Genomic DNA, 12,045 nt, shown 5'->3' on the forward strand with positions numbered 1-12,045 from the left:
TAAGGACATGATGACAAAAACAAAAGTGTTAAAAGGATATGTGAGTAAATCAAAGTACAGTGGATGCATTGAGGTTGTAATTTGAGAAGTACCTCCATTAGAAATTTCAGCAACTCATGCAATTTGACCACCAGAGGCATAGAGGCCATGATCTAAACTGGAAGAGTCAATGTGCAGAAGACATTGATCATCTAGGTGAATCCGTATCATCATTGTGTCCAATAGAGACTCTTTCGCACATCTAAGAACAGGGGACCACCCTGGAAGCTTTGTATTGAATAAAAAAGAACCATAACTAACCATGATTTTTATTTTCATTTTTAATTGATCAACGCTTAAAAATCAGGCTTCTGAGGAAAACAGCGTATTTACCGGCTGGGTTCATAGCTACCTTGGCCTTGGGAACCGTCGTCCTATTCCCTCGATTGCTGTCCCCATAGCTCTGTGTGCTTTTATTGTGTAAAAAAAAAAAAATGATTTAATACATATGCAAATTAACCTGAGATGAGTCCTGTACGTGAGATGAGTCAGGGACAGGACTCATCTCAGGTTAATTTGCATATGTATCAAATCTTTTTTTTTTTTACACAATAAAAGCACACAGAGCTATGTTGGCTGGGTATTGTGGATGTGCTAGCGGCCATCTAGCAACCCATGTCCTCAGCTCTATACCCAAAATCCTGTTGACAGGTACCCTTTAATGAAAACTGGCTTAAAAGCCATGTGTTCTAAAATCCGTTATTCAGTATAAAAATATAATACACAACCTAGTTAGGGTTATTCACTTTAGAAAGAAGACGACTGAGGGGAGATCTAATTAATATGTATAAATATATCAGGGGTCAGTACAGAGATCTATCCCATCAGCTATTTATCCCCAGGATTGTGACTGTGACGAGCGGACATCCTCTGCGTCTGGAGGAAAGAAGGTTTGTACACAAACATAGAAAAGGATTCTTTACGGTAAGAGCAGTGAGACTATGGAACTCTCTGCCTGAGGAGGTGGTGATGGTGAGTACAATAAAGGAATTCAAGAGGGGCCTGGACGTATTTCTGGAGCTTAATAATATTACAGGCTATAGCTACTAGAGAGGGGTTGTTGATCCAGGGAGTTATTCTGATTGCCTGATTGGAGTCGGGGAGGAAGTTTAAGTTCCCCTAAAGTGGAGAAAATTGGCTTCTACCTCACAGGGTTTTTTTTTTTTTGCCTTCCTCTGGATCAACTTGCGGGATAACAGGCCGAACTGGATGGACAATTGTGTTTTTTCGGCCTTATGTACTATGTTACTATGTTAGTTGCTGAGTATGTAATTTTTATCTTCAAATTTACTTCCATTCTGATGTTGTGCTCCCACAAAACTCTTCGGCAAGTCCTCTGCATTATGTCAGTGAGCCACGGAGTACTCTGAGTGCATTTTACCACTAGTTTGCTATAGCACATAGTCAGGACGCAAGTAAGTGTGACGAAAGAAATTATTTAAAGGGAACTTCTCACCGGAATTTTGTGTATATAGCTAAGGACACTGGTTGCTAGATGGCCGCTATCACATCCGCAATACCGAGTCCCCATAGCTCTGTGTGCTTTTATTGTGTAAAAAAACTGATTTCATACATATACAAATTAACCTGAGATGAGTCCTGTACGTGAGATGAGTCGGGGACAGGACTCATCTAACGTTAATTTTCATACATATCAAATCTTTTTTTTTATTTACACAATAAAAGCACACTGAGCTATGGGTATTGGGTATTGCGGATGTGCTACCGTCCATCTAGCAACCCATTTCCTCTGCTCTATACACAAAATCCCAGTGACAAGTTCCCTTTAACTACTATGTGCCGATATAACGTGTCGGCTAGTGTAATTAGTGCAAAGTTTTAGATTACGTAATCTGTAAGAACGAAGGTGTTATGTCCGTCTATATGATCATGTTAAAGGTAATATGTCAGCTCTGAAAGACTCTACAAACTATAGTAAGGAGCATGTAGTTTAAGGGACCTCGGATTCGTTTAAAGGGAACCTGTCAATGGGATTTTGTGTATAGAGCTGAGGACATGGGTTGCTAGATGGCCGCTAGCACGTCCGCAATACCCAGTCTCCATCGCTCTGTGTGCTTTTACATCGCTCTAGCTTTGTGACGTTGGTGAGCAGGGAGGAGATTCGGAGTATGCGGGGCGGTGCTGGGCTCCTTCACGCTGGGCGTAGCTGGGCTCCGGAAATGTAAGTAGCCTAATTTACATATCTATAAAATTGTTTTTATGGCACAATAAAAGCACACAGAGCTATGGGGACTGGATATTGCGGATGTGCTAGGAGCAATCTAGCAGCCCATGTCCTTAGCTCTATACCCAAAATCCGTTATGTTGATGTTACATACACCGCGAGTAAAAGACACCTATATTAGCCTATACATTTTTTTTTTCTTGAGAAAATAAGTCTTCTTACTGCATTTGACTGGTAGTTTGTGGGGGCACACAGTCAGATTCAACAGCGTTCAAAAAATATACTAACCCCCAGAATTTGCATTACTTTTGCTGTATACCATCTAATTTGACCTATCTATCAAGGATATCTACCATCTATCTAGGTCTATCTATTGAAGTCTACATATCCAAAAATGTCAATTTTGTAACGGACTTATTTTTTTAATATGTTTTTACTTCAATATGGGTCATTTAAACCAGATATTTGTTGTAAAATCTGGATATACTTGAATAAACAAATTGTTTTAATCAAAACACGTAAATGAATGCAAAGACACAGTAATAATTTCTACATTTTTATTTTATTTTTTTGCACAAATAACCACAATAAAATGTAATCAAATAAAGTCAGTTTACAAAGGGTGTTATTTTTTAATCTACCTACTTTTTATACATTACATTTATTCATATCAATATAAAATGTAATAGCTCATGTAATGTTAACATTAACTTCCTCAGGACCGCCGTACGCAGGATTGCGTCCTGCCGGCGGTCCTGCTCTTCTGGGTGGACGCATATACGCGTCCTCCCGCGAGAGCCGAGATTTCCTGTGAAATGCGCGCGCTCACAGGAACGGAAGGTAAGCGAGTGGATCTCCAGCCTGCCAGCGGCGATCGCTCGCTGGCAGGCTGGAGATCTGAATTTTTTAACCCCTAACAGGTATATTAGACGCTGTTTTCATAACAGCGTCTAATATACCTCCTACCTGGTCCTCTGGTGGTCCCTTTTGTTAGGATCGACCACCAGAGGACTCAGGTAGGTCAGTACAGTAGCACCAAACACCACACTACACTACACCCCCCCCCCCCCGTCACTTATTAACCCCTTATAAACCCCTGATCACCCATGATCACCCCATATAAACTCCCTGATCACCCCCCTGTCATTGATCACCGCCCTGTCATTGATCACCCCCCTGTCAGGCTCCGTTCAGACGTCCGTATGATTTTTACGGATCCACGGATACATGGATCGGATCCGCAAAAAGCATACGGACGTCTGAATGGAGCCTTACAGGGGGGTGATCAATGACAGGCGGGTGATCACCCATATACACTCCCTGATCACCCCCTGTCATTGATCACCCCCCTGTAAGGCTCCATTCAGACGTCCGCATGATTTTTACAGTGCACTTTGGAATATGTGCCCCTTTGCCCACCTTGGCAGCAAAAAAGTGTGACACATCTGGTATCGCCGTACTCAGGAGAAGTTGGGCAATGTGTTTTGGGGTGTCATTTTACATATACCCATGCTGGGTGAGAGAAATATCTTGGCAAAAGACAACTTTTCCCATTTTTTTATACAAAGTTGGCATTTGACCAAGATATTTTTCTCACCCAGCATGGGTATATGTAAAATGACACCCCAAAACACATTCCCCAACTTCTCCTGAGTACGGCGATACCAGATGTGTCACACTTTTTTGCTGCCAAGGTGGGCAAAGGGGCACATATTCCAAAGTGCACCTTTCAGATTTTGCAGGCCATTTTTTACACATTTTGATTGCAAGGTACTTCTCACACATTTGGGCCCCTAAATTGCCAGGGCAGTATAACTACCCCACAAGTGACCCCATTTTGGAAAGAAGACACCCCAAGGTATTCTGTGAGGGGCATGGTGAGTTCCTAGAATTTTTTATTTTTTGTCGCAAGTTAGTGGAATATGAGACTTTGTAAGAAAAAATAAAAAAATAAAATCATCATCATTTTCCGCTAACTTGTGACAAAAAATAAAAAGTTCTATGAACTCACTATGCCCATCAGCGAATACCTTAGAGTGTCTACTTTCCGAAATGGGGTCATTTGTGGGGGTTTTCTACTGTTTGGGCATTGTAGAACCTCAGGTGCTCAGAAAGTCAGAGCTGTTTCAAAAAGCGGAAATTCACATTTTTGTACCATAGTTTGTAAATGCTATAACTTTTACCCAAACCATTTTTTTTTTGCCCAAACATTTTTTTTTAATCAAAGACATGTAGAACAATAAATTTGGCGAAAAATTTATATATGGATGTCATTTTTTTTGCAAAATTTTACAGCTGAAAGTGAAAAATGTCATTTTTTTGCAAAAAAATCGTTACATTTTGATTAATAACAAAAAAAGTAAAAATGTTAGCAGCAATAAAATACCACCAAATGAAAGCTCCATTAGTGAGAAGAAAAGGAGGTAAAATTCATTTGGGTGGTAAGTTGCATGACCGAGCGATAAACGGTGAAAGGAGTGTAGTGCCGAAGTGTAAAAAGTGCTCTGGTCATGAAGGGGGTTTCACCTAGCGGGGCTGAAGTGGTTAATTTACTAAAACTGGTAAATAGGGTAAATCTGCTAATTAAAGGAGTTGGTCACAAACATTAATACTAATTAAATATTTTCATAGAGAATTTGATTTGGAATATAATAGATTTAAAATCGGTATTTATTTTTTAAAGAGGATCTTTCATGGGTCCAAAAAAATAAGAACTAAGTAGAAGGCTACGTAGAGTGTCGCCCAGGGATCTTAGTGCACTTACAATTTTATTTTTACCAAAAATTGGGTAAAAATTAACACTAAAAATTATTTTGTGAATACTAATGAGTAGTTGCCTTATTATTTAAGCGTACATTAGTTACGGAGGCCACGGACGCGTTGAAGACTACGATCAGAGCTTTTATTGTGGACTAAGGTCTTATTGAGTTATTATTGTGTCGTGATCAGATAATTAATTCTGTGTTGGTGTTTTCATAGGGCTTTAATCTGCGGTCTAATTTTAATTTTGTTCAGCTACACGGTCTAATATATAATTTATTTGTAATCGACCTCCTATAAAACATTTTTTCATTGTATGACTCAGTGCCAGGGTCTAAAAATGTTATTTTTTAGGGATATACAATTCTACCTATATTTTTTAACTAATTTAAAAAAAAAAAAAAAAATCTAATATAAATGGAAACCTGGCAAAAGGATTATAAATAGTTGATTTAGTCATTTATATTTAATGAATGATTTAAATATATTATTTTTCCAATTGTATTTTTATTTTCATAAATGTTTATATTTTATTTGTGGCAATTTTTTCAAATAATTACCTCCAACAAACTCTTCCAGAAAACCTGTAAAGAGAAAAAAAATCTAAATTAACAATTATATCAGTTCTAAGCAGACTAAATTACAGTTTTGGCTATTGAATGCAATGGTGGGAGACAGTTCTTGGCAGTCTGCCATGTTAACACAAATATCATATTATTGATCAAGCAACAGTGACAGAAGCTCTGCATCCTTCTAAATGAGGAGATGTTCAATCGTTCATGTGTCTTGTGGCCAAATCCAGTTGAAAGTAATGATGAAATGTATGTCAAACTAAGTTGATCTGTTTGCCTGTGATAAGTATGTGTTTAGAGGAGTGAAAGCGATGTTGAAGCACACACAAATCTCATTTAACAATGAGCTATGTAGACCAGATTTCATAAGAATACAAATCCATTGCCATTACTTACCTAATAATAAAATTGTAGGGGATGACGAATTGAATCTATTTAAAAAATAAAATATCATTTTTTTTTAGATTAAAGATTTTTCATATATGCATAAAATGTGAAGAATTTTTTTAAATAACAGTATAAATATAAACCTCAAAACCTATAAAACTTAAAGGGGTTATCCAAGACAATGAAATGCCTTACTCCCACACACTGTGCCCCTCACAATGAATGTACTTATTTGGCTACCCGCGCCACTCCTGTTCCCCGCACCGCCACTTCTACCTGTGCGCTGATGAAAACTTTCGATGTCAAGAGGAACAGCCAATGGCAGGCCAATTAATTTTGATAACGTGCGATTGACCGGTATCTTGTGTGTTGTTGCTTTTTAATCTCTTCTTTATTGGGTCTTTCCAAATTGGAAATGTTTGGTGGTAATGAAGGAGTTCTGGAAGACCAATTATGCGATAATTCTCCCTAGGCAATTTTCAACACTGATACAGCCACCTTTTCTAGATATTGGACATTTACTTTTTCATAAATGTTTTTAACTATCCACCGATTTTTACCTTTGGGGACTACCAATTTTGTTCGAAATGTTCCTTTGGGTTCAGTGTTTTTTTTCGGACATTTCACTGTGGCCAACTGTCTTCCCACATTATGATTGTGGGAAAGGATAGCAAGCTTGGTCCTTGCCTCCATTGCATCTATTCCAAAATGAATTATTTTAGTACGGTATTTCAAAGCCATACTGTGAACATTTTCAATAGAACCAGTATGGCAATTGTTTTCTAAGTGAGAAAGATCTGAAATTAGCTGTGGATTACAATTTTTTGTATGGTCAAGAAGGGGGCTGTTTCTTTGTTGAGCCAGAATACCTTTTCCTCCTCATTTTCCTGGCAAATAGGATCATGCCCACATTGGGTATAAAAATCACCTTCCCACGTGTGCTCATTACAGATATGCTTCAACACAGAAAGCCATCGTTCTTTTAGGTTATGAACTTCATCATTGCAAGTTTGGATGCTCCACCAAAAATGTCTATCTATTTTATCAATCCATGGTATAATTTCCTTTCCAAACTTGTTGCGACTTGATTTTGTCAATTTCTTTTTAATTGACTTGGCATAATGCCACACATCAAATTGATGTTTAATGTTAGAATAATCGGTGCATATTTTTTTTTCTAATTCCAACATGCCGATCCGATGCAAAAATGACTATATTAAAACCATTTGAAATCATACTATCCGTTACAATTTCAAAAGCAAACTTTTCCATAGCAACAGACAATGAGCATTGGGAGCGTTGTACAATTTCAAAGTCTATGACTTTCTCTGTCAAAGTATCGATCATCGTATAGATGCAGTATTTGGCACTGTGACCTGGACTGTCACATTGCCCATCACCTGCAATACAAAGTGGCTCCCTCTGTAGCTGAACACGTGTTTTACTTTTTTCCTCCTGCCAGGCGAGATCTATTACAGGGAATAAAAAATTGCTTTGATAACAATAAAAAGTTTTTTCAGAAAATGTTACAAGGCCAAGAATGCTAAATAATTCATTAACCTTTTGAAAATTCTGACCACTGAAAAGAATAGATGCTGCCAATAATAAGTTTCCAGAGTAAAAGCTGCCTACCTTAGGTTGTGTCTCCATTATAAAGAATTTATGACCTTGATAACACTTACCTGTTATCCAACAAGAGGATCCAGTGTATATTTTTGAAAAGGACTTTACCGTGTAATTGCATTCTGTAGAATACTGACATTTTACCATGTATAGTAAATGGTCTAGACAGGACTCAAATATGATCAACTTCTTCTCATTAACTTGGTCTTCTTCCGATGGACTCTGATACTCTTGAACGACGAGGTCTTTTTCACCATAAATTATTGAAGCAAATCCGACCATTTCAGAATCTTCACATGTATCCGGTGGAATGTAATCCAGATCGCTGTCGTGATTTTGTTCTTCATTCGCCAGGATAGACTCTGTAGTAAAGTCCACTGTTTCTTTGTACTGTTCTTCAATCAGTGAAAGAGTTATGATGTCATCCATAATATTGTCATCCCATTCTGTTTCTTCTCTTACCTGTAAAATTTGCAAATTGGCACGTTTCTTTTGTGGAGATGAAAATTCGTTGGTAGGTTTGATTGGAGTGCTGGTATAGATGTTGGCGGGCATACAATTGCTAATTTGATTGTTGAATCCAATTGAATCCGATTTGGGGCAGTCTACACACACACACACACACACACACACATCAACAAGTTGTTCGGTATCCGGTCTAAAAATGATTGTAGAGTTTAGCAAGGTGAAATCGGTCTGAGTTGCAATCGAACACTGGTTTCCGGAATCCAAGGTTTCTAAAACCGAATAAGTATGATCCAGGCTTATTAATATAATTTTTTGAGTTTCCACTGAAGTTGATTCCAAAGGTCTCTTCCTTTTACTCTTCTTTTTCTTTAAGGTATCCAAAATCAAACTATCCCCATCTTCTGGCAAATCAAAAACTGTCGGTTTGGCATCCGGTAACAAAAATTTCCCACTTTGAGTAATCTTGTAGCATTCTGTTTTGAAGTTTAGAGAACACATTCTGTATTTATTAGTTTTGTTTTCTTCAAGTATTTTCATGGCCAAGACATTCACATTGTCAAAATCAGTTCCAGTTTGTAAAAGCCATTCTTTTATATTATCTATTTTTTTAAGAAAGGGGTACAAAATTATGTTTGGATCCTGGCCCTTTCGCCCTGTTTTACTAAGGCAATTGGAGATGACGCACAAAGGCATTTTATAAATCTTAATTTTTCTGTAAAGAACAAAGAGAATACAAATTAATTATGGAACAAATCAAAATAACATTATAAAGAAGATTTGTAACTATGACTAGTGGAGCAGTTTTTGGTGCTTCGTGCTGTTGAAGGCATGCGGTCAAATCTGCCATCATTGCCGAAAGAAATACTTATGTTAAAATATGTAAAAATTGATCCTCTAGATGCAGGGGGGTGTTGGTGTTAGACCTAGAAGCTCTGATTAGCTCTGATCTGTCAGCAACTAATTTTATCTCTATGATTTTATCTCTATGATTTTATTTACATAACCAATTATTATAAGGTTTGCACTAATAGCCCCTTTCAAGAAAAGTGGAGAGGGAACGACAATTGCAGTAAAAGTGCAGTTATTATTATAATATTTTTTAAAGCAATATCCTGTCTCCCCGGGGTGTCATTTGCATATGTGAATAGGTTTACTGCAAAAAACAGCTCTAAACTAGAGTAAGGCTACTTTCACACTAGGATTTTTACTGCTCCACATCCCAGGACGGAAAGCAAACTACAACATGTTGCGGTTTGTTCTCCGGTCTGGGAATGGAACGGAATGCATTTTGGAGTGTTCTGGTCAGTTCAGTTTTATACCCATTGACACTGAAGCATACACTCAAACTGAAGCATATTTTTTATTACCGGTATTGAGACCCGATTTCGAAACTCAATACCGGAAAACTAAAACACTAGCACGAAAGTAGCACAAGCGTTGTATAATATAATTTTTGGCTAGTCCGTTTATGTAACTTTTAACTTCATACTCACTAGAATTCCGTCATTGTTCTTTGACAAACCAGGAGTAAAATGCATTAAGAGGACTCGAGATTATGCACATAATATAGGCGACTCAAAGAGGAGCATTCTCAATGGATTTTACTGGGGGTTTGTGGGAGCACAGTGTTGGAATTCAAGTGAAAATGAAGAAAAATATTAAATAACCGGACTCAACCGTCACTCAGACACTGCTTACTCGAGTTTTGTTAATGTTTTGAAGCTGACAGATTCCATTTCATTTCTCAGTGCTATGCAGGCACGGTAGAACATGGGACCAACACAGATACCTTCTGCAGCCAAACAAACATGAAACAGGTCAGCAGGTGTAAGAGGTACAAATCCTCTTAGAATCAAGATTTCAAAAAAAAATATAAAGATAAACAAATAATATGTTTGCTGGCATACAAACTGAATTAACGATTCGTTTGAAATCATCAAGCTTACCTCAGGCGTAATTGCATGAAAACATTGAACGCATATCCATCTTCATCAGCCACAATCTTCAAGAGATAATCAGGGTGCACTATTAAAATCATAGTTACCTTTAATAAAATCCTAATTTCTGGTTTTGAACCTACAACTAAAAATAAAATAACATACAACATTAATGATTTTTTAATTCAAGCATAGAGTCAGGCAAAAATATTGATTAGTTAAACATGCTGCTTTATTGAACTTGGCTGCGTTAAAAATAAAAAATAAAATACACACTAGTCACGCCGCTTTACACAAGTCCTAAACTCTGCCTTCCTAAACACTTCGGCATCCACATAGTAAGTTGAATAGTCTAACTGACTGCATACTGTAACTGATACATTACCAGGAGCTGATATTATGGCTTCCTCCCTTAAAAGGCACACTTCCTTGTCTCCTTCTTGCGGAGACCACACTGCTCCAAAGATTTCTACCTTCAGTGTAGACAACGCGGAGGCAGGCTCACAGGAGACAGGCGCTCAACGAAGAACATACAGCAGGCTGCTGTGAAGCAGGGACCATAAAGTATAAAAGCACCGAAGGGAACACAAAATGGCTGAACCAATGACAATAGAGGAAGGAGGTATTGTATACACAGACAAAGAGACACAGTGCGGGAGGACACATAAGGAAACAATCAATATGTTACCTTCCCTTCACTATATATTCAATTTTCGGTCCATTTCACACGAGTTCGGACCAAGCATTGAACTCAAAGCGCGTGTAATTTGGCTCCTAGAATTTTTCCGTTTAGGAGCCAATGGCTCCTAGGTCATTTTTTTAGTCTGGAGCACTTACACTGCATCTATTAAACCTCATACCTCACATACTGTATTAGTACACTGCTGTATATAGCTTTACACACTGCATATATTATTATACACCGTACAATACAGGTGTACAAACCTTCTTTACTCCAGATGCAGAGGATGTCCCCTCGTCACAGTCCTGGGGAAAAAGAGATGAGGGGACAAATTTACAGTAGGTGCAAACATGGCATGGTGATTGGGCTTATACCTTTTGATCTAAATGTATACTAATGCCTCAGTCAGCATGTAGCATAGGAGGCGGTACACATGCGCCAAGTAGCGCTGGTTCATTGTGAGTAGCAGATATGAGATCGAAGCATAGCATGTTGATGTGCAATCGAGTTAATTTTTTTGCCGATGATGGGAGAGATCTCTGTACTGACCCCTGATATATTTATACATATTAGATCTCCTTAGATCTCCTCTCAGTCATCTTTTTTCTAAAGTGAATAACCCTAATTTTGATAATCTTTCAGGGTACTGTAGTTGCCACATTCCAGTTATTACTTTAGTTACCCTCCTCTGGACCTTCTCCAGCTCTGCTATGTCTGCCTTGTTTACAGGAGCCCAGAACTGTACACAGTACTCCATGTGTGGTCTGACTAGTGATGTGTAAAGTGGAAGGACTATGTTCTTATCACGGGCATCTATGCCCCTTTCGATGCAACCCATTCTAAAATTCCTTATCTTCCATGTGTTAGTGTTAAACCTCATCTGCCACTTCTCTTCAAAAGCCTCCAAACTATAAAGATCCAATACACTGCAGTATACTATATAACTGTACGCACTGCATATATAATACCTTGTACCTCACATCTCAACACACTACTGTATATAATATATATACCTGTACACATTGCATATAATATTCCCTATACCTCACATATCAAAACTCTGAAGTATATACTATATACCTGTAGACACTGCATCTATTATACCTTTATGGCGTGCCAGGGCTGTTTTGCTATCCCAGTCCAGCCCTGAAGGTATACATTATAACGCAGTAGCAAGCACAGTTCATTGAGTAAAAGGAGAGCATTAAATGGGTTTTGGAATGTGCAATAAAAGGGTTCAAACGGCCAAATTTAGATTCTTGCTATGGGGCACAGTGATTTCTATGTACGCCCCTGCAACCTGCATCAGTTCAGATGCTTCCACTAGCCCAAAATGATAACTTCGGAGTAAAGATTGGTGAATTTCGTATTTAGAAATTCGTTCACACTTTG

General features: G+C 38.0%; 1 protein-coding gene across 1 annotated transcript; it reads right to left on the minus strand.

The window, feature by feature from the left end:
* Positions 1-4,699: 4,699 nt before the first annotated feature.
* Positions 4,700-10,804, minus strand: LOC122935632. The gene is made up of 2 exons (XM_044291422.1): positions 5,953-10,804; positions 4,700-5,568 (listed from the first exon to the last, which is right to left on the minus strand). The coding sequence occupies exon 1, from the start codon at positions 8,725-8,727 to the stop codon at positions 7,093-7,095; it is 1,635 nt and encodes a 544-aa protein (XP_044147357.1). The 5' UTR covers positions 8,728-10,804; the 3' UTR covers positions 4,700-5,568; positions 5,953-7,092.
* Positions 10,805-12,045: the final 1,241 nt, after the last annotated feature.

This window comes from Bufo gargarizans, chromosome 4, assembly GCF_014858855.1.
Source record: "Bufo gargarizans isolate SCDJY-AF-19 chromosome 4, ASM1485885v1, whole genome shotgun sequence".
NCBI classification, from domain to species: Eukaryota; Metazoa; Chordata; class Amphibia; order Anura; family Bufonidae; genus Bufo; species Bufo gargarizans.

Excerpts from the sequence above, each read along its gene's own strand:
- LOC122935632 (XM_044291422.1), bottom strand. The coding sequence starts at position 8,727 with ATGCCTTTGTGCGTCATCTCCAATTGCCTTAGTAAAACAGGGCGAAAG.